General features: G+C 37.4%; 1 protein-coding gene across 1 annotated transcript in view; it reads left to right on the top strand.

Moving 5' to 3' along the window:
• Positions 1–25,700, top strand: part of JCHAIN (joining chain of multimeric IgA and IgM) — a 59,951-nt gene that overhangs the window by 19,419 nt on the left and 14,832 nt on the right. Inside the window, exon 3 of the mRNA XM_053700769.1 lies at positions 18,258–18,338. Within this exon, the coding sequence (XP_053556744.1) occupies positions 18,258–18,338 (81 nt within the window). The remainder of the gene's footprint in view (positions 1–18,257; positions 18,339–25,700) is intronic.

Consider the following 25,700-nt stretch of genomic DNA (forward strand, 5'->3'; position numbering starts at 1 on the left):
TTACTTGATACAAATGTAGAAAATCTCTGGAAATATCAGAGCATCAAATAATAAAGAAGAATAGAAAAAAGACACACACAACACACATATATGGCTAGATTACAAGTGTTGTGCTAAGAATAGCGCCAGTTGTGATATCAATATTGCGACCGCTCTAACTTGAAAGTAAATGTGACAGCACGAGCGCAAACCAAATGTAAACACACACACTTTGGAGTGTCTACAGACATATATACACATATAAACACACAAATACTTATGTATACATATATAGACACATATATATATATATACAGGTAGCCCTCAGTTTACGCCGAGGTTAGGTTCCAGAAGGAATGGTTGTAAATCGAAACCGTTGTAAATTGAAACCCAGTGTATAATGTAAGTCAATGGGAAGTGAGGGATATAGGTTCCAGGCCCCTCTCAAAATTGTCATAATAACACCTAATACATTAGTTTTAAAGCTTTGAAATGAAGACTTTAAATGCTAAACAGCATTATAAACCTAATAAAATAATCACACAACACAGAATATATAATTGAACAAAGTTAAATGAACAAAAACATTTGCTAATCAGCATTATAAACCTAATAAAATAATCACACAACACAGACTTCACTTGCATTTTTCTGCAAACAGTTCTTTCTATGCATTCCAATCTGGACTGATTTATAGACAGGAAGATCTGGTTCCTTTGAAATCTGCTTGATAGCTCAGGTCTGGTTAAACTGATTAATTTCAGCTTGCTTGGCTTTGCTGCAACACAAGCGGACAGCTCCACCTACTGGCTATTTTAATAAATGCACTGCTTCTCAATGCTTTTCAATAGCAGTCACATGACTGGAAAAAATGGTTGTTATTCTGAAACGGTGTAAATTGAACCGTTGTAAAACGAGGGCCACCTGTATATATATATATATATATATATATATAATATATATATATATATATATATATATATATGTACATTGGAGCTCTTTGCAGTTAAGTAGAAGAAAACATGTAAAAACTTATTTATGAAATATTCATATTTAATAAAGTGTTATACTGTGTATTTACTGTACATATTTCCCATTCCAATGTTCTGCACATCCTAGCCGCTTGTTGCTGCGAATATAGGGCCCCCGGCGGTCTGTCTCGGTGTCCCATGTTTAAGAGACACCAAGACCAGTCTACCAGCAGCTGCGGCTGCAGCTTTCTAGGTGCATGCGGCTGCACACTGCCTAGATTTAAAGGGCCAGTTGCTAAGTGCATGAACTCCCACCTGGAAGGCGCGGTGTGTGAATCCCAATTAAAGGCTACTCAGTACATCACTCTGTACTGAGTTATTGCCTAAGAAGGTCCTTGTTACCTGGTTCCTGCTCCTTATCTCAATGTCCCTACTTGTGTATGCTTATCCAACTGCTGAGACCAAAGACCTCTGCTGTGATACTTGGGTATGCTTATCCTACTGCTGAGACCAAAGCCTCTGCTGTGATACTTGTGTATGCTTATCCTACTTTTGAGACAAAATACCTCTGCTGTGATTCTTGTTTATGCTTATCCTACTGCTGAGATCAAAGACCTTTGCTGTGATACTTGGGTATGCTTATCCTACTGCTGAGACCAAAGACCTCTGCTGTGATACTTGTGTATGCTTATCCTACTTTTGAGACAAAATACCTCTGCTGTGATTCTTGTTTATGCTTATCCTACTGCTGAGACCAAAGACCTCTGCTGTGACACTTGTGTATGCTTATCCTACTGCTGAGATCAAAGACCTCTGCTGTGATACTTGGGTATGCATATCCTACTGCTGAGACCAAAGACCTCTGCTGTGATACTTGTGTATGCTTATCCTACTTTTGAGACAAAATACCTCTGCTGTGATTCTTGTTTATGCTTATCCTACTGCTGAGATCAAATACCTCTGCTGTGATCCTTGGGTATGCGTATCTTTACTGCTAAGATCAATATTCCTAATGCTCTCTTGTTCCTGGACATTTCCCAAAATACCTCACCCACAGTACCCGCTGGGTTCTGTGCTTGCTGAGAGACTTGTGCTTAAAGTTTTCATTGTAAATACTTTATCTGGTTCAATATTTACCTCAATTTGATTTGACCTGTTTCTGCATTATGTTTCTTCAGTAAAGTTTGTTCAAGAAAATACTTTCTTTGTTTTGGTTTTCCATTCCTGCAAACTGAGTTCCAGACATGTCACTCACCCTCACAGTTGGAAACATTCCTCAGAGATTTTGGTCCATATTGACATGATAGCATCAAGCAGTTGCTGCAGATTTGTCGGCTGCACATCCATGATGCAAATCTCCTGTTTCACCACATCTCAAAGGCGCTCTATTGGATTGAGATCTGGTGACTGTGGAGGCCATTGGAGTACAGTGAACTCATTGTCATGTTCAAGAAACCAGTTTGAGATGATTTGAACTTTGTGACATTGTGCATTATCCTGCTAGAAGTAGCCATCAGAAGATAGGTACACTGTAGTCATAAAGGGGTGGACACGGTCAGCAACAATACTCAGGTAGGCCCTGCCATTTAAACAAAGCTCAATTGGTACTAAGGGGCCCAAAGTGTGCAAAGAAAATATCCCCCACACCATTACACCACCAACACCAGACTAAATAGTTGATACAAGGCAGGATGGATCCATGCTTTCATGTTGTTTATGCCAAATTCTGACCCTACCATCTGTATGTCGCAGCTGAAATTGAGACTCATCAGACAAGACAATGTTTTTATAATCTTCTATTGTCCAATTTTGGTGAGCCTGCGCAAATTGTAGCCTCAGTTTCCTTTTCTTAGCTGACAGGAGTGGCACCCGATGTGGTCTTCTGCTGCTGTAGCCCATCTACTTTTAAGGTTCAACGTGTTGTGGTATTCTGCATACCATGTTTGTAAAGAGTGGTTATTTGAGTTACTGTTGCCTTTCTATAATCTCGACCAGTCTGCTTATTCTCCTCTAACCTCTAACATCAACAAGGCATTGTCGTCCGCACAACTGCCGCACAATGGATATTTTCGCTTTTTCGGACCATTCTTTGGAAACCATAGAGATGGTTGTGTGTGAAAATCCCAGTAGATCAGCAGTTTGTGAAATACTCAGACCAGCCCGTCTGGCACCAACAACCATGCCCCGTTCAAAGTCACTTAAATCCCCTTTCTTCCCCATTCTGATGCTAGGTTTGAATTACAGCAAGTCGTTGTTACAAACTGCTGTTTGTAACTGGCCCTTTAAATGGAAAATTGCCCTGCTTCCCTGGATTTTGGAGAAGCCTATTTGCCAGCCTCCTTCCACATGACTATGGCCCCTGGAAGATTGTGCCCCTGAAAACATATTAACTTTTATTGGGTGTGTATGGCCCTTTAAGAACCGTCTGGGGACATATTGTGACTTTGGTGAACAATGCCCCTTTAAGACTATGTTCCCAGACCTGTGAAATGACTTGTCCCTGGCTTTCTCCCACTTGGTTTAGTTTCATTGTGTGCCATTAAGTGCTATGTGACAGACCCTTCGGTCAGAACTACAGAGATAACTTTGTTCAGCTTCAAGAAGCATTCTAAATACAAGTCTGCTGGGATTAGCTTTAATTAGGTTTAGTGATCAACTTTCCCATTGTCTAATCAGACTTCTAGTAGTGATAAGGTGGACTGCATTGTTTTATTGTGTGTAAAATGTTATCTGCTGAAGTAATGTTGTGGCCTGGCAAAGGGAGTGTCTCTCTATCTAATATCAAATGTGTGATGGGGGATTTTATGCCTCCCCCTGAGAGTGTCCTGTTTGCATGTAACCTCAATAAAAAGAAGGCTGTGTGCTCCAGCACATCAGACCTATGTTGACCCTCTAACTTGAAGCTTTGACTCATGTTTGTAGGATACAGCTTATAATCACTTCAGGGATTGCTATGCTCTTCATACTCCCTTAGCTACAGGGATTGCTACAGAAGGAAGAGGTTCACCTACTGGAACCTGGTCATAGGTCCAGGGCGCAGAGCAGATGGCGAGATACCAGCCCAGCAGCGGTGGTTCATAGAGTCTGCATTACTTATGGTGGCTACGCAGCAGTTAGAGTGACTACGTTGCTGCTGCTCCTTTGGTGAGCGCTAAGAGCATCCTTTTCTACGGTCCAACTTCCAGCCAGCCTGGAGGCAACCGTAACATTTGGCGGCAGCGGTGGGATCGCGTCCTAGCGCAAGGAGCAGCACCACAACAGCACTGGTATCGTAGGAGAGTAATTGAGGGCAACGCTAGCCACTGCGCAGCGTCCCTACCTACAGCAGCATGGAGCTGACAAGACACTGGTCAGAACCCTGTGAAGATCACCTCAACCTGATCCGTCGCTATGAGGGCGCTGATTTCGTTCCAGAGGTAAAGAGGCGGCTAGTCCGATATGGTCCAGACCCTGCACAGGAGGTAGTCAGTCGCCTCATCCGGGAATTGGCTACTGAGAACGAAGCGGCACGAGCCTTTGAGCGCCAACTGTGGAGTTTGAGGGTATGGACACCTGGTCTCTCTCCCCAGCCGCAGCATGTTCCACAGGGAGAGGAGAGCAGCGACCTCCCTCCCCAGTGGCAGTATACTGTGCAGAGGGAAGAGACAACCGGTCTTCTTCCCCAACCCCAACCAGAGATACCAGAGTTAGCAGGCCTCATAGACTGGTCCTGGGAGGACCCCCAGCAGGCAGGTGGAGATGGGACCGCAGTCTCTCTACCGGCCCTACAGGGATGCTGGGCAGGCGGCCCAGATCCCCAGCGACAGACCCAGCTACAGGGAGGGGAGAGCATCGACCTCCCTCCCCAGCCGGAGTGTGCCTTCCAGGGAGAGGAGACAACCGGTCTCTCTCCCCAGCCGCAGCATGTTCCACAGGAAGCGGAGAGCATCGACCTCCCTTCCCAACGGCCGCCGGAGTATCAGGAGGAGGAGGTAAGCCAATCTCCCCCTCCCCAGCTAACTCCTAACTTGGGCCCAGGGTTAACAGTGGAGATGTTAACCCCCACTGACCCCCACGTTCCCTTTGCCACCGGGCAGGACTATGCCCCAATTCCCCCAGCAGAAGAGCTGGCATCAGGACAGAGCGCTGCTGGCCTCTGCCCTACAGACCTTGTCCTTGTTACAGGACTGGCCTGCAAACCCCTTACCCCAGCAGAAGCGCTGGCACCAGGGCAGAGTGCCGCTGGCCTCTGCCCCCCAAGTACCATCAGCTATTTGCCCAGCTGCGCCAGGAAGGCAGAGGATGCTACACTTTCATCCTACAACCTGGAACTTACAGGCCAGTACTACGTATTGTGGGGGGGCTACTTTGCTGCTAACGATTATTTGTGGGTGGGTTGCGAGACTAACTTAGGCACTGACCGGCAGAAGGTCAGGTGCCTGGTTAGTCTCCCTCCAAAAGGGGAGATATGTTACAAACTGCTGTTTGTAACTGGCCCTTTAAATGGAAAATTGCCCTGCTTCCCTGGATTTTGGAGAAGCCTATTTGCCAGCCTCCTTCCACATGACTATGGCCCCTGGAAGATTGTGCCCCTGAAAACATATTAACTTTTATTGGGTGTGTATGGCCCTTTAAGAACCGTCTGGGGACATATTGTGACTTTGGTGAACAATGCCCCTTTAAGACTATGTTCCCAGACCTGTGAAATGACTTGTCCCTGGCTTTCTCCCACTTGGTTTAGTTTCATTGTGTGCCATTAAGTGCTATGTGACAGACCCTTCGGTCAGAACTACAGAGATAACTTTGTTCAGCTTCAAGAAGCATTCTAAATACAAGTCTGCTGGGATTAGCTTTAATTAGGTTTAGTGATCAACTTTCCCATTGTCTAATCAGACTTCTAGTAGTGATAAGGTGGACTGCATTGTTTTATTGTGTGTAAAATGTTATCTGCTGAAGTAATGTTGTGGCCTGGCAAAGGGAGTGTCTCTCTATCTAATATCAAATGTGTGATGGGGGATTTTATGCCTCCCCCTGAGAGTGTCCTGTTTGCATGTAACCTCAATAAAAAGGAGGCTGTGTGCTCCAGCACATCAGACCTATGTTGACCCTCTAACTTGAAGCTTTGACTCATGTTTGTAGGATACAGCTTATAATCACTTCAGGGATTGCTATGCTCTTCATACTCCCTTAGCTACAGGGATTGCTACAGAAGGAAGAGGTTCACCTACTGGAACCTGGTCATAGGTCCAGGGCGCAGAGCAGATGGCGAGATACCAGCCCAGCAGCGGTGGTTCATAGAGTCTGCATTACTTATGGTGGCTACGCAGCAGTTAGAGTGACTACGTTGCTGCTGCTCCTTTGGTGAGCGCTAAGAGCATCCTTTTCTACGGTCCAACTTCCAGCCAGCCTGGAGGCAACCGTAACAGTCGTCTTCAACATGTCTAGATCCCTAAATGCATTGAGTTGCTGCCATGTGATTGGCTGATTAGCAATTTGTGTTACCAAGCAATTGAACAGGTGTACCTAATAAAGTGGCCGGTGAGTGTGTAAATATATACTATATATATATATATATTTAAAAATAAAAAGAACATTTTCTTCTATGTGAAGAACTTTGGAATGTAAAATATGCATAACTAGCTTGAGGGTATGGCACACTTGGTTAAACGCGGTTGGGTTATTGTGCGGACGATAAGTATTAGTTTTTATTTTTTTATTCAGCGTGCACCATTGAAGTCTATGGGGAGAAAAAGTTAATGCGGTTGCACTATATGAAGTACTGAAATTTGAGCTCAAGCCATTTACTTTCAATTTGTAATACGCGCTCTAACCCGTGCACACAAAAAGCTTACTTCTTGCAGTCTTTATGCATGAGCACTAAATACCACTCCTCTTGTAATCTAGCCCATAGATCTCTAATATTACAAACTGCATTTGTTAATGCTAGACCACTAATGTCCCTAGCAGGTCATATTCTACATATGTACACACATATATACATACACATACACACAAATAAACATACACACATATATACAGACACATCCACACATATATGCATACACATACACACATATATACATACACATACACACATATATGCATACACATCCACACATCTATACATACACATACACACATATATGCATACACATCCACACATATATACATCCACATCCACACATATATACTTACACACACACATATATGGATACACATACACACATATATGCATACTCACATATATGCATACACATACACACACATATATATATATATATATATATATATATATACACATACACACATATATGCATACACACACACATATATACATACACAAACACACATATATGGTTACACACACACATATATACATACACGCATACTGTATATGCATAAACATACACACATATATATACATACACATACACACAAATAAACATACACATACACACATATATACAGACACATCCACACATATATGCATACACATACACACATATATACATACATATAGACACATATATACACACACATATAGGGATACACATACACACATATATACATACACATACACACATATATGCATACTCACATATACACATACACACACACATATATATATATATATATACATATACACACATACAAACATATATGCATACACACACATATATACATACACAAACACACATATATGGTTACACACACACATATATACATACACACATATATGCATACACATACACACATATATACATACACATAGACACATATATATATATACACATACACACATATATGCATACACATACACACATATACAGTATACATACACATACACACTTATATGCATACATATGCGCAAATATATACATACACATACATATATGCATACAGATCCACACATATATACATACACATACATATATGCATACAGATCCACACATATATACATACACATACATATATGCATACAGATCCACACATATATACATCCACAGATATATGGATATACATACACACATATATGAATTAGGGTTGCACCGATACCGATACTAGTATCGATATTGGTACCGATACCAAGTATTTGCATGAGTACTTGTACTCGTGCAAATGCACCGATACTTAAACCGATACCTCCCCTTCCTACCCATATGCTATCTTGTGGCGTTTTTTCAAACTGCATGTTCCCATTTAATTTTAAACTGGAGTGGAGACTAAACTAAAAATTGTTTACTACTGTTCTGCCAATACAAATTGCTCTTATTTGTATTATTGTAGGAGAGATCACTGTACCTCGTTCAGACAAACCCCTGAAGTACTGGGCAGTTAATAAACAGATTTCCAGCTCTGGCTAAAATGGCCCAAAAATATCTTTCTGCCCCATGCAGTAGTGTGGAAAGTGAAAGACTGTTCAACTTAGAGTCGAACCTCCATACAAATGTCAGATTGATGTTATATAACAGCCCTACAACCCAATTGCATCACCCCTTTAAATTTAATATTTTATTGTAATATTTTTTATTTTTAAACATGTTCAGTGAACTTTGTGACAAATAAAACTTTTAATATTTCATGATATCTTTTGAATTACAGTCCTTTAAAATTATAAAGAAAGAATCTTAAATAGTTAGTCTGTATTGTGCTTGGTAAACTGTCACATAACATAAAAAAAAAAGTATCGGTAATTGGTATCGGCGAGTATTTGAAAACAAGTATCGGTACTTGTACTCAGTCATAAAAAATGGTATCGGTGCAACCCTAATATGAATACACATGCACACATATATGCATACACATACACACACACACACACACACATATATATATATATATATATATACACATACACACATAAATGTATACGCATACACACATAAATGTATACACATACACACATATATGCAAACACATACACACTTATATGCATACACATACACATTAGGGTGACCATATTACCGCTTTAAAAAGGGACGCATTTGAAAAATACATATGTCAGGGATGTTTTCAGGGCTGTTTAAAGATATGTTTTGTATAAGAACCCTGACATATGTATTTGTCATATGTGTCCTTTCTTAAAGGGACAGTAAACCTTAAAAATAATGTTATATAATTCTGCACATAGTGCAGAATTATATAACATTATTTAAGTGCTATAGTTCTAAAACCCTTTTTTCTCTTTTAATATGTAAAAATTATGGCGCTTTTACAGACCCGCTCTCTGCTCTCTGCTGAGCGGATCTGTAATATTTAGTCAGCGCATCGGGCCAGCTGTATAGTCACGGCCCGACTGCGCCATAGCACTAAGTGCAGCTTGCTCCTGTGACAGGAGCAGGCTGCACTTAGTGCTATGGCGCGGTCGGGCCGGGCTGTGACTATAGAGCTGGCCCGATGCGCTGACTAAATATTACAGACCCGCTCAGCAGAGAGCAGAGAGCGGGTCTGTAAAAGCGCCATAATTTTTACATATTAAAAGAGAAAAAAGGGTTTTAGAACTATAGCACTTAAATAATGTCATATAATTCTGCACTATGTGCAGAATTATATAACATTATTTTTAAGGTTTACTGTCCCTTTAAGGCTGCAATATGGTCAGTATATATATATATATACAGTATATATATATATGTGTTTATGTGTATGCATATATGTGTGTATGTGTATGTATATATATGTATGTGTATGCATATATTTGTGTATGTGTATTTATATACTGTATGTGTGTATGTGTATGTATATGTATATATGTGTGTATTTGTATGTGTATATATATATATATATATATATGTATGTGTATGTATATATGTGTGTATGCGTATGCATATTTGTGTGTATGTGTATTAGGCTGACCATATTGCCGCTTTAAGAAGGGATACATATGAAAAATACATATGTCAGGGTTCTTATACAAAACATTTCTTTAAACAGTTCTGCAAATAGCCCTGACATATGTATTTTTCATATGTGTCCCTTTTTAAAGCGGCAATATGATCACCCTTTATATATATATATATATATATACATACACATACACACATATACATACACACTTATATACATACTCATACACACATATATGCATACACATACACACATATATGTACATACACATACACACATATGCATACACACTCAACCTCTGATGGCAAACCGGGGCGCGGGCCAACCGCCTAACCAGGGTGTAAATCAAAACTCTGAACCAGTAGGACCAGGTGTGACTAGGCGTATGTGCATGCCACTACCTGGGGAGTCGAAAAACTACCGTCCTTGGACTTAAGGAAATGAGCCGCGTAGCCCTCATCCACCCTCAGACCCTGCTGATATACCATATTGATGTCCAACCTAAAAGATTGCCGCCTTACCAAATTCAAGGGAGGGAGGGAGGGAAGCTGTGAAGAGGAGCTGGAAAGAGGGTCTGGGGCCTATAACCTGACTTCTTATAGGTAAGCTTATAGGTAAGCATATTTGTGTGTATGTGTATTAGGCTGACCATATTGCCGCTTTAAGAAGGGATACATATGAAAAATACATATGTCAGGGTTCTTATACAAAACATTTCTTTAAACAGTTCTGCAAATAGCCCTGACATATGTATTTTTCATATGTGTCCCTTTTTAAAGCGGCAATATGATCACCCTTTATATATATATATATATATACATACACATACACACATATACATACACACTTATATACATACTCATACACACATATATGCATACACATACACACATATATGTACATACACATACACACATATGCATACACACTCAACCTCTGATGGCAAACCGGGGCGCGGGCCAACCGCCTAACCAGGGTGTAAATCAAAACTCTGAACCAGTAGGACCAGGTGTGACTAGGCGTATGTGCATGCCACTACCTGGGGAGTCGAAAAACTACCGTCCTTGGACTTAAGGAAATGAGCCGCGTAGCCCTCATCCACCCTCAGACCCTGCTGATATACCATATTGATGTCCAACCTAAAAGATTGCCGCCTTACCAAATTCAAGGGAGGGAGGGAGGGAAGCTGTGAAGAGGAGCTGGAAAGAGGGTCTGGGGCCTATAACCTGACTTCTTATAGGTAAGCCAAATCCCCCAACCACACAAATGCAACATTGTTGACACTTCACAGCAGAACACTCCTAAGGGTCTTAATTCTTATGTTTGTTACGGGCTATTCTGCCCTCCACTGTCTTACACACATATATACATACACATATATACATTCACAAACACACATATATGGAATCATATCCACACATATACATACACATACACACATATTCTCATATATACATTCACATACACACATATATACATACTGTACATACAAACAAACACATACACACATATAAACAACACACATACACACATATATACATACATACATACACACAAATAAAAATACATACAAACATCTATCTGTGTTTAGGATAGCAATAGAGCAGAACCCTTACCACTTATAATACACGCAGAATGAGCCAGCTAACATTATTAAAAGTATAGGACACGCTATAAAAGTTTTGGCTGCATTAAGATGCTTTGATTAAGATGTTTAACCATCCACTTGTAATACCATATTGTGTGTTATTCTATGTGCAAGATAACCCACTTTGCTCTATCAGTAGTGTTCCACATGTAATCTAGCCCTCAATATTTACTGTAGCTGCATCAGTGAATAAAATACGTAAAGGGAAAGACAGTGCTCCTTACCAATTCTCTGAGTAACCTCAGGGCAATGTTCAATCGTATGCCAGATTTGTGAGTGGCCCAGCAGTGAAACAGTTAAAGGACCAGTAAACACAGTAGATTTGCATAATCAACAAATGCAAGATAAGAAGACAATACAATAGCATTTACTCTAAATTTCAAATTAATAGTAGTAGATTATTTTCTAACACATTTCAAAGTTATGTATATTTCCACTCCCCCTGTACCATGTGATGGCAATCAGCCAATCATAAATGCATATACGTATAGTCTGTGAATTCTTGCACATGCTCAGTAGGAGCTGGTGACTGAACAAGTGTAAATATAAAAGACTGTGCACATATTTTTAATGGAAATAAATTGGAATTTTGTTTAAAATGACATGCGGTATCTGAATCATGAAAATGTAATTTGACCTGAGTGTCCCTTTAATAAGGTAACCTTACCTTGCAATCTGCATTGTGTAGAGTTTGCTAACTGCAGGGTGTGTTTCACTAAAAGGGGTACAAATACAGCATACTTTTTTATGTAGCCATTGCTTTAGTTTTCATAAAAAAACATGCAATTGGTGTTCTTTTATATGATAGATTTTCTTTTCCTTTCATTGTCCAATTAACAATTATTTGGAGAAAGATTGTTTTAATTTATATTTCACAAACAAAGTATAAAAACAAACTTCATACTTTTTTTTAATACTTAAAATATAAAGTATATTTTAGAATGTAAAATATCAGGGTATTCCCTTTCTTTTAGTTCTCAGATACTATAATCCTCACTTTTTCTTATAATTCAGTTACCTCCCATGGAAACTACCTGGTGAGTGAAAATAATATTTATAATTAGACAGATCAGACTAGCGTATACAATTCTAAACAACTTTCCAATTTACTTTTATCATGAAATTTGATTTGTTCCTTCTGTATTCTTTTTTAAAAACTAAACCTAGGTAGGCTTATATGCTAATTTCTAAGCATTTGACGTTAAACTGACATTTATGTCAGTGCATTTGACAGTTTTTCAGAGAGCTAGACAGCACTAGTTCATGTGTGCCATAAAGATATCATTGTGCTCACTCCCATGGAATTATTTATGAGTCAGCACTGATTGACTAAAATGCAAGTCTGTCAAAAGAACTGAAATATGGGGGCAGTGAGCTGAGGCTTAGATACAAGGTAAGGTAAGGTGTGTACAGTATTTTTATATGCACACTTTATGAGGCACTAGCTACTACTGAGCATGTACAAAAGTTTAGTGTATATGTATATGAGTCTGAGATTGGCTGCCACATAATACAGGGGGTGGCACATAGAAAAGTTTGAAAGTTGTCAGAAAAAAAAATCTACTGCTCATATACAATTCATTTAATTTATTATGCGATGTTTAAACTATGTAAAAAATTTTAAAGCTTTTGCTCCATGTTGTGCATCTAAAGTGTAAGGTACACAAAGCCAGCAATGTTACTGATCTGAGAATGACCACTGCTTTGTCACAGGGTACAAGAATACACATACTCCAAGATGGCGGTGCCCATTATGAAAAATTAATGAAAATGATTTACTGCCAACTTTAATTGGTTAAAATTAGAGAATGGCTTAAAGAAAGAAACAGAAAGAAAAATAATATCATGATGAGTAGTAACCCTGCTACTGTAGCTGTACCCAGCTGTTTATGACCCTTTAACCAACATTTCTCTGGATAATTTGTCTGAAGATTATTTTATATCGCTGGTTAACTTTTTTTAATGGCAAACTCTAGTTTAAGTCTAGCATTTTTAACAATATGGTCGGTATTTTTAAGAGAATATAAACAGAAACAAAGTCCTCTGATGGCAAAATTTTATCTAATTTGGAATTTAATTTTGAAAAAAAAATAATAATAAAAAAAAATATATATATATACTGTATATATATACAGGTGGCCCTCGGTTTACGCCAGTTCAATTTGCACCGTTTCAGAATAACAACTTTTTTTTTCCAGTCATGTGACTGCTATTGAAAAGCATTGAAAAGCAGTGCACTAATTAAAATATCCAGTAGGTGGAGCTGTCCGCTTGTGTTGCAGCATAGTTATGCAACTTAGCAGACTGAAATTAATCTGTGTACACAGAACAGACCTTAGCTACCAAGCAGTTTTCAAGCAACAAGATCTAGCAGCCACTTCCCTATTATCTTCCTGTCCAGCTGCTTGAGGTGAGGGTGCCTAACTGCCTATTAAAGTATTAACCACTCCAGATTGAAATGCATAGAATAGGTGCAGACCCAATATTATCTAACATGCTAACAATGCAGAGAACTGTTTGCAGAAAAATGCAAGTAAAAAAAATGTTTTTGTTCATTAAACTTAGTTTGATTATACAGTCTGTTGTGTGATTATTTAATTAGGTTTATAATGCTGTTTAGCATTTTAAAGTCTTCATTTCAAAGCTTTAAAAATAATTTATTAGGTGTTACTTATGACAATTTTGAGAGGGGCCTGGAATCTAACTCCAACACTTCCCATTAACTTACATTATAAACTGTGTTTCAATTTACAACGGTTTCGATTTACAACCATTGCTTCTGAAACCTAACCCCGGCATAATCTGAGGGCTACCTGTATATAGTACACCCCTCACATTTTTGTAAATATTTTTTTATATCTTTTCATGTGACAACACTGAAGAAATGACACTTTGCTACAATGTAAAGTAGTGAGTGTACAGCCTGTATAACAGTGTAAATTTTCTGTCCCCTCAAAATAACTCAACACACAGCCATTAATGTCTAAACCGTTGGCAACAAAAGTGAGAACACCCCTAAGTGGAAATGTACAAATTGTAGCAAAGTGTTATTTCTTCAGTGTTGTTACATGGCAAGATATAATAAAATATTTACAAAATGTAAGGGGTGTACTCACTTTTGTGGGATACTGTGTGTATGTGTATATATATATATATATATATAGCACACTCACAAGAAAACAAGCAGCTCAATAACTAGTTAGCTTGTTCTATGGTCTGATCCCGCCTATTACGGTCAGTCCAGCCCTGAAATACCAGGCAATTCTTCTCTGAACAAGGAACATAGAAACTCCAGACGATCGTTTCGGCCTGCAAGCTGCATCCAGGTGATAAATCACTATAGAAAATCTAACAAGTTATTGAGCTGGTTGTTCGTTCCTGAGAGTGCGCTTCTATCTGTGTGTATTATGTTTCCCTAAGGGAACAAGGGGGAACCAGATGTGGACTCTTTGCTCAGTGTGCTTAGAGGAATATTAAAGAACAAAAAAAGAGAGAGAAATTGCCACAAACTAGTATGCATATATAGCACTCTAAGCCCAGACTGTTGGGCAGGATTAACTATATGTGATTAAAACATAACTTTTATTAAAGTACTTGATATTAAAATAGGGTTACACACAATTAAAATCTAAGGATATTAGCATTAAGATCGTGGTATGAATCAATCATCAGTGTGGCCAGTGCATAAATAGATTCTAGAAAAACCACTGAGTGATGGCAGATGGAAAATAATCTTCCACTTACTAACTAATGCTGCAGTATTGTAACTAAATGGCTGTGCATAAATGGTCAACGTATGTCTGCACTTATAGCTACATCCGTGGTGTCAAAGGGTAGGGCTGAATAATCAAACACAAAAATAAAATAAAAAATATAATAATGATTCGCATTAAAATCTGTATGAGGCTTTCTCAAAGGAGGGGCGAAACGCGTCAGGAGATGTTTAAAGAGCCTTAGGGAGCTCTTCCTTTTTTTAAACCACAGGACATTAGCATCTAATGATTTACTGCAACATATTTGATTAGTGCACCTTTATTGCTACATAGTATCCAGGATTAAGATCAGACTTTAACTTGGTGGTGTCTGGGTTGTACCAGACTTAGTACAATCTATTTTCTCCACCTCAGCCCCATACTGTCCAGTATTGCATTATGTACCTTTGCGGGCATAACATATGTTAGAGCATGAACTGACACAGGCTGTAGGGACAGTCCAAGAGCTGGAATTAGACAGATAACTTAGGTAGTAAACATAGACAGTTTGCACGCTCATATGTGAGCATTACCTATCACAGCTGACTCCAGCGCTGACAGAGATGACTAGTTTTGCACATTGTGCACTAATGTGTTGCAGAAATTGATACAATGTGTATAGCTATGAGTGCTTCATCAGGTATTAATCACCACACCAGATAGTGATTTTTTTTATACAAACACTACTCATCTCAGAAATTATCGTAATTTATAGTGTTTTGTTAGACAATGTTCAATTAGCTACATGATATAATGTACAATATTTAGCAATTTTCAGAAGCTTCACACTATTTAAGGAAAATATATGCAATATCTTATAACAAATAAAAGGATTGAGTCTTGATAACAGTATTAATATTTTAGCACTGAATGTACAGATATCACAGCAAATAATTGTCAACCTATGACGATTTACTACCAGCGAAAGTATTATGTTCCAATATGTGTTGAGTAGGTGACCATATCACAGAATGCAATTTTATTATTCTCAATGTGGGTATACGCAAGCTTTATTACCCCATACATGTGTTGAAGCATATCATACAGACATATTTATAAACATATCAGCACTCTGAAAGCCATAACACGCTGATGGTATCATCTTACACACGCGTGGAAACATAACACTTATAGCCCAAACACAATTTTCTGTCCGCCTACTGGTCTTCCATGAGTTATCAGTACCGCCCAACACATATCACTTATAGGTAAGCCAGTGGACATCATTAGTTTAACCATATGATTATAATCAATACCCTGCTACTGGGTATTAAAGCTGTGGAGGATACAAGCCATAGCATAATACTAGACCGAAGTCAATCCAAATTAAACACTGATTTGTATGATAATTTCACATATTCATCTGGCTGGTGGAGAAGTTCTGTACTCATACAGACTTTAACGCGAATTATTATTATATTTTTTATTTTATTTTTGTGTTTGATTATTCAGCCCTACCCTTTGACACCACGGATGTAGCTATAAGTGCAGACATACGTTGACCATTTGTGCACAGCCATTTAGTTACAATACTGAAGCATTACGGCAGTTAGTAAGTAGAAGATTATTTTCCATCTGCCATCACTCAGTGGTATTTCTAGAATCTATTTATGCACTGGCCAAACTGATGATTGATTCATACCACGATCTTAATGCTAATGTCCTGAGATTTTAATTGTGTGTAACCCTATTTTAACATCAAGTACTTTAATAAAAGTAATGTTTTAATCACATATAGTTAATCCAGCCCAACAGTCTGGGCTTAGAGTGTTATATATGCATACTAGTTTGTGGCAATTGCTCTCTTTTTTTGTCCACTTGTTCTTTAATTTGAATTTGATGCATAAGCACCACCTCCTGTATAATACTGATGATTAGGTATATTATACCTTTATGTTGTGTAACAGCAGACAGGGGGATAGCCTTTAATGGTGCCATTGTTAATTGTTTGTGGTCTGCTTAGAGGAATATGGCTGCACCTCAGTGAAGAGGCCCAATTGAAGGCCCAAAACGACCCTCTGGGGTTGCCTTGTTCAGAGAGGAATTGCCTGGAAAGTTCTACTCTGTGAAAAGCATTATTGGGCTTAAAAGTAGCTGCACCCAAAGAAAGTTGACAATCCTGTTTATGTAGGGTTATACTTTTACTCAACAATCTATTTTTTTATATTTATCCAGGCATGACATTCAGTGGACGTTCTGGAAAGAAAAATACAATCATCTGATATTAATTTAAGAATATTCACATACATCTCAAGGCAAATTAGAGTCCAAGACAGGGACGTGCAGTCAGGGAAGGCAGAGCCAAACTTGTCAGGAAAATATTTTTTTTAATTTAAAATGAAAGTAAAATGAAAAAAAAAACCTCACTAAATGTTGCTGCAAAATTCAAGGAGAGAGGCAGCGATGAGCTTAGCCTCCTTTGATTGCACAACAGCTCTGAATGTGCTGGATGGAGTCACCCGCCTACTGTCTGATAGGTTAGGTCGGTGTCATATTTCTGATTAGGCCAATCCTAGATGCCATTCAGGATTACTAAGCAGTGACATAACAGACAGCACAGACAGAGGTACATGTAGTTTGTGTGCTGTCCTTGGCACTAGGAAATCTGCAACCCCCCGACCTGCACTAATATCAGTTGATATTTCCCTCATATACTTCTTACAATATGAAACCAAGGACACATAAATTGATCATACAACTCCTCTAGACAGCCAGGGATTAGTAATTTGTTATATATGCCGCTATTGCTGTCTAGAAATATTGCATATTTTTTTGGTATGACAAAACTTGTTTAATTTTGTTTAGCCTTCTACATCTGTGTAGCGGTATTGCATTGTGTTATTGAGAATTGTGTGAGAATCCAATTCCCAGTGGATGAAGAAGAAGGATCTGCATCAATGCAAAACGTGCCTCTTTAAGATAACATGTAATATTGCTTTACTTTAGTTACTAGTTATTAAAAAAGAACTACTGTAATATACCATCATTAATTGGTAGCCTCCTATAAACACAGTTTAGTATGTTTTTTTGTGCAGGAATTATTTGACATTTACTATAATTTATTTTTATTTTGTTTTCCAGGATCCCATTGAAAAGCAGAATGAATATTTCTGATCCAACATCACCGCTGCGAACCAACTTTGTTTACAGACTCTCAGATCTGTAAGCTATTTCTTTTACTTTTTATATACATACATACATACATAGTTATATATATATATATATATATATATATATATATATATATATATATATACTAGAAGACTAGAGAAACATTTTGCTACCTCATTTACTGTATCTCTAAAAATATACAATTACAGATTTAGTGCAAAATAGTGGTCACCTTTACTAACTGAAAAATCTGCTTAATCTCTTTCATTACAGATTTTATTTTTATTTAGAATCCCTTATGCAGTTAAAGTTGTACTCCATGGACACTCACTATTGTGCTCCAGTGATTGGTTCATGCACATTTATGCTTGCCCCTAATTGGCTCATATAGGAGCACAACTTCCTTACTATGTATTTAGCACCTTTCCAGGGTTTAAACACAAGTGAACCAAATTAATTTGTTTACCAATTCTAACAACATAAAGTATTTTATTTTTATAATAAATGTTACTTAAATGTAAATTAGCATTAATCTGCAAATCATATAAAAGAACGTACTGAACCATGTTTTTGCACATGACGCACACACACACACACACACACACATATATATATATATATATATATATATATATATATATATATATATATATATATATATATATATCTATATATAAACAATAAGGATATTTAGGGAGAGAGTTATTTACTTAGACAACTAACGTCTATACAGTTACTAAGTTTCAAGAGGACTACTAGGTATACCTTTAAACACCAAAGTAGTGGTGCAGACCCTAGTGTTTAATGACATATAAACTTAAATAAAGTAGAGAATACATAATAGATTAGGGATTTCAGCACTCTAAACCTCTGCTCTTCTAAGTACCATAGGGAAGCGGACACCAACCACACAATGATCAAGAGGCAACAGGCAGGCTTGTCATTAATTACAAAGACATTTATTCGCATCAAAATTACAGTATATCACTAAGTGATGCATCACTCTAATTCATTGAACACAATAGCATTATGTTCCAAATTAATACATAACTAGGGTATACAACCCTTACTTATTACACCTGGAAACAGAAAATATTTCAAATAGATGATGAATTTATAAATGTCATATTATTATGGCATTCCGCTAAGAACATACGTTTAACATCATAGCGGTTCACGAGGTAAAGACATCCTCTTATAAACAAATGCCACCATAAATATGACTTTACACAGTATACAAAAGTTACAGTAGCAACTACAAAGATAATTTTATACAAAACGTTGCAGCAATTCACGAGGTAAAAACGCCCTCTAAACTCTTTGCTACAATGTTATGCTATTGCTTGCAGACTCTGCATAAACCACAAACTCTTTAGCATTCATATTGTGGTGGATTTGAATCAACTGAGGTAAAAGCGTCCTCCTTTATAGTTCACCACTTGTGATTCTAATGAAGCTTGGTTTGTTAATTTAAATCGCCATCTTTGACATGCTTATCGTGAAAATTGTAGTAGCATCAAAACAAAGTGTCCTGATATTTGAGGCAAAGGCCTGTTCAGCATAGCGTGTTCCATCCTGTTTTAAGCACATAACCCCATAAGTGAAATCAGCATTCAAGTGACAGTACCTTGTTTAAGCCGTGTCTTCCAGTGTATTACCTGTACCCTTAGGTGAACAACCGCTACGGCTTAAGAATGCTTATCCAAACGAAATCGTGTCCCGGTCAACACCGGAACAGAGTGTCATCACTCCCCTTGGTTTGTGCTTCGCTCAGGAAAGGAGCCTCCATTCAGCTGCCACAGGTGTGCTTTGTTTCTTTGCATAGCCTTAGCATAGTCGACGTACGTTTCACCCCACAATGCCTTGCGATTATCCAGGGCCTCGTCAGGACTAATTTGCACAGGTATCCTCACCTCCCTTATCAGAGGTCAAATTTGCCTAAAGGGTGTGACTTACTAGTAACAAATTGCTACTTTAAATTTAAATAACTTTACCTGCAAATGTATTTTTTTAACTACAGAAAAAAATGTCATGTAGTCAAATTACAGCACTGATCTGCTTCCTCCCAATTGCAATATTTCTCACCCACATCAAATGAACAATGGTATTCAGATATTTTATTATATGTCAAAATGTTTCAGGGGATTTTTTTATATTATTGTATATCTTTAAAAGTAATACAAATTACTTTAAAACTACATAATATTTCCAGACTACCAAATTTTAAAGATTTTAATTTAGAAACGGGGCATACTCTATTACTTTGTTTAACCCTTTTGGGGATAATGTTTGAAGAACATATATCCACCTAGATTCTTTTCTTAAAAGACAATTATCTTCATCACCGCCTCTACCACTTTGTATTCCCCTGTCAATCCCAATAAATTTAAGGGAAGCTGGATTTTTTTGATGGTATTGGGCAAAGTGTCTCGCTACACTGGTATCCCTGCCATAAATGATATCATCTCTATGCTCCTGAACTCTTTCTTTGAAAAGTCTTTTAGTTTTTCCTATGTAAAAATAGGGACAGGAACAGTGTAGCAAATATACCACACCAACAGAATTACAATTTGCAAATTTTTTTATATTATATATTTTGCTATTATTGCTTGAGAATGTTTTGCTTTTCTGCATGTAAGGGCAGTACACACAGTGTCCGCAAGGATAACTCCCCTTTAGCTCTTGTCTTAAACCTAACCAGTTTAAGGATGGTGATCTAACAAACTTGCTTTGTACCAGTTTATCTTTCAAACATGGTGCTCTCTTTGCAAATAATAATGGGTAATCACCCACTTTAGATTGAATTTTTTCATCTAAAGTAAGAATGTGCCAATGTTTTGATAGTATTTCTCTTATCTTTGGCCATTGACAATTATATGTAGTTATAAATCTGGTTAGGTTATTAGTTATTTGTGGTCTAGACTGGTAGAGCAGAGTATCTCTATTCTTTTTTCTATCTTTATTCAATGATGATTGGATGTTTTTTCTAGAGTACCCGCGATTCATAAATCTCTTTTGCATTAAATCTGCATGATACTCAAATTTAGGATAAGGGCAGAAATTTGGTACTACTGGAAGAATCATTTTATCTAAATGAAGTAAAAAGACAACTTAATGATAAACAACAATATGTTAAATTATTCATTAATCCTATGTCTAGTATGCAAAAGAATTTACAGAAAATTCTAAAATCAGCTCTTGGGGAAAGTATTATCTCTCCAAAAGAATATCAGTATTTGTTTCGAAAATATCCAGTAATGCCAACTTTCTACATTATCCCAAAACTGCATAAAAATTTCTCCCATCCGCCAGAAAGCCAGATAGTTTCGGGCATTGGAAGAGTTTTCTTCGCCCCTTTCTCTTATCACTTCCCTCTTACGTAAAAGACACTCCTGATCTTTTGAAAAAGTTGGATGGCATCTCAGTTGATGATGACACTATTTTAGTGTCACTGGATGTAGAAGGCTTATATTCCTCCATTCCGCATGATATAGGAATGGAGGCATGTAAACACTTCTTAAAGTCAAGGGGACAATCCTTTGATAAACATACTCAATTGGTTTTGGATTTGTTGAGGTTTGTTTTGGAGAATAATGTTTTCCAATTTGATAAAGCATTATATAGGCAATGTAGGGGCACAGCCATGGGTGCTGTATGTGCCCCCACTTATGCATGTCTTCATCTTGGGGCATGGGAACTTTTTGATGTTTATGAAAAATATAATCATATTTTCGAATCACATATATCACTTTGGTTGAGATATGTGGACGATATTTTGATTTTATGGAAAGGTCCCATTGAAATTCTGAAAGAGTTTGTTAACAACTTAAATATAAACAGCCGCAACATTTTGCTAACATTAGTGTATGATTCAAAGGAACTAGCCTTTTTAGATATAATGATCAGAAAGAAGGTACATCGATAGTGACTGAAAACTATAGAAAGAGTACAGCCACAAATAGTATTCTAGAGGCATCCAGTTGTCACCCTTACCATTTGAAAAGAAGCGTCCCATATAGTCAATTCTTGCGTCTCAAAAGAAATTGTTCTTCAAACACTAAATTTGAGTATCATGCAGATTTAATGCAAAAGAGATTTATGAATCGTGGGTACTCTAGAAAAAACATCCAATCATCATTAAATAAAGTTAGAAAAAAGAATAGAGATACTCTGCTCTACCAGTCTAGACCCCAAATAACTAATAACCTAACCAGATTTATAACTACATATAATTGTCAATGGCCAAAGATAAGAGAAATACTATCAAAACATTGGCACATTCCTACTTTAGATGAAAAAAATAAATCTAAAGTGGGTGATTACCCATTATTAACTGCAAAGAGAGCACCATGTTTGAAAGATAAACTGGTACAAAGCAAGTTTGTTAGATCACCATCCTTAAACTGGTTAGGTTTAAGACAAGAGGTAAAGGGGAGTTATCCTTGCGGACACTGTGTGTACTGCCCTTACATGCAGAAAAGCAAAACATTCTCAAGCAATAATAGCAAAATATATAATATAAAAATTTTTGCAAATTGTAATTCTGTTGGTGTGGTATATTTGCTACACTGTTCCTGTCCTTATTTCTATATAGGAAAAACTAAAAGACTTTTCAAAGAAAGAGTTCAGGAGCATAGAGATGATATCATTTATGGCAGGGATACCAGTGTAGCGAGACACTTTGCCCAATACCATCAAAAAAATCCAGCTTCCCTTAAATTTATTGGGATTGACAGGGGAATACAAAGTGGTAGAGGTGGTGATGAAGATAATTGTCTTTTAAGAAAAGAATCTAGGTGGATATATGTTCTTCAAACATTATCCCCAAAAGGGTTAAATGAAGTAATAGAGTATGCCCCGTTTCTAAATTAAAATCTTTAAAATTTGGTAGTCTGGAAATATTATGTAGTTTTAAAGTAATTTGTATTACTTTTAAATATATACAATAATATAAAAAAATCCCCTGAAACATTTTGACATATAATAAAATATCTGAATACCATTGTTCATTCAATGTGGGTGAGAAATATTGCAATTGGGAGGAAGCAGATCAGTGCTGTAATTTGACTACATGACGTTTTTTCTGTAATTAAAAAAATACATTTGCAGGTAAAGTTATTTAAATTTAAAGTAGCAATTTGTTACTATTAAGTCACAACCTTTATGCAAATTTGACCTCTGATAAGGGAGGTGAGGATACCTGTGCAAATTAGTCCTGACGAGGCCCCGGATAATCGCAAGGCATTGTGGGGCGAAACGTATGTCGACTATGCTAAGGCTTTGCAACGAAACAAAGCACACATGTGGCAGCTGAATGGAGGCTCCTTTCCTGAGCAAAGCACAAACCAAGGGGAGTGATGACACTCTGTTCCGGTGTTGACCGGGAAACGATTTCGTTTGGATAAGCATTCTTAAGCCATAGCGGTTGTTCACCTAAGTGTACAGGTAATACGCTGGAAGACACGGCTTAAACAAGGTACTGTCACTTGAATGCTGATTTCACTTATGGGGTTATGTGCTTAAAACAGGATGGAACACGCTATGCTGAACAGGCCTTTGCCTCAAATATCAGGACACTTTGTTTTGATGCTACTACAATTTTCACGATAAGCATGTCAAAGATGGCGATTTAAATTTACAAACCAAGCTTCATTAGAATCACAAGTGGTGAACTATAAAGGAGGACGCTTTTACCTCAGTTGATTCAAATCCACCACAATATGAATGCTAAAGAGTTTGTGGTTTATGCACAGTCTGCAAGCAATAGCATAACATTGTAGCAAAGAGTTTAGAGGACGTTTTTACCTCGTGAATTGCTGCAACTTTTTGTATAAAATTATCTTTGTAGTTGCTACTGTAACTTTTGTATACTGTGTAAAGTCATATTTATGGTGGCATTTGTTTATAAGAGGATGTCTTTACCTTGTGAACCGCTATGATGTTAAACGTATGTTCTTAGCGGAATGCCATAATAATATGACATTTATAAATTCATCATCTATTTGAAATATTTTCTGTTTCCAGATGTAATAAGTAAGGGTTGTATACCCTAGTTATGTATTAATTTGGAACATAATGCTATCGTGTTCAATGAATTAGAGTGATGCATCACTTAGTGATATACTGTAATTTTGATGCGAATAAATGTCTTTGTAATTAATGACAAGCCTGCCTGTTGCCTCTTGATCATTGTGTGGTTGGTGTCCGCTTCCCTATGGTACTTAGAAGAGCAGAGGTTTAGAGTGCTGAAATCCCTAATCTATTATGTATTCTCTACTTTATTTAAGTTTATATATATATATATATATATATATATATATATATATATATAAAATACATAGCCGGTAGCCCAGCACTCCTTTCACATGGGTGTAATTACGGCCCGGGTGCTAACCTCGTGTAATTGTATAGAAATGTCCAAATGTAGGAGGGCACTCACAGGACTTGTATAGAAACAACAAACAGTATACTTTTATTTCCAAGTTAATTTCACATTAATTGTAGATGTCGAAGTTTCGACCCATTTGTGGGCCTTCTTCAAGACAATATATAATCTGAAAGAATACAAAATATACCATTGTGGTCTATTTGAACAATACTACATACAAAAAAACACATATTAAAAGTTAAATATAATAGTGATAACCCATCACCACAGAAAAAGACACACTAGCTCATATCAGAGCTCATCTAATTAAAAACCAAGGAAGGAAGAAACGGATAGCTTATAGTCAACATATCACACCTAATAACTATTACCAATTGGACATCTCATTTGTTAGACGCAACTCACACTGTGTTGACAGAATGGAGAAATAAACACTTACACCCACTGAATCAGTACCAATACAACAAATATGACTAACTTAACCAATCAACAACTGAAGCAACACATATGTGTGTATAACCCTAAACTAGAACATAATTACCAGTAGTGGCTGTATCTCATGTCATACATCACACCAGAGAAAGGAAATAAACTATATCCAAGTGATATACTGAATGGACACCTTATATGTTTTATTCTTGAACACTCACAAATACAACAAGTCCTGTATCATCACTGTCTGAATCCAGACCACCAGTGATAGGAGCATAATGTGATAGATCACACAAGTACTGCCCCGCATACGATCCCTACATAACCACCAATCTGGTAGAATATCCTTGATGGAAGGCTAACAATCTTGCTAAGCAGAACGCATAGGTACAAAAATAAATTTAAACCCATAAATTGGCAGCAAAATAATCACTGAGTAAATGCCCATAATCAACACTTAGGTACACCAAACCTAATCATACAATAACAAACTAATATGTATAGACTATCAAAACTAATAAGCCCCTCAATCACTAACCGGATCTGGTGGTAAGCCCAATATGTCACTATAATCATGAGACCCATGTTGCAAC

Source organism: Bombina bombina, chromosome 2 (genome assembly GCF_027579735.1).
Source record: "Bombina bombina isolate aBomBom1 chromosome 2, aBomBom1.pri, whole genome shotgun sequence".
NCBI classification, from domain to species: Eukaryota; Metazoa; Chordata; class Amphibia; order Anura; family Bombinatoridae; genus Bombina; species Bombina bombina.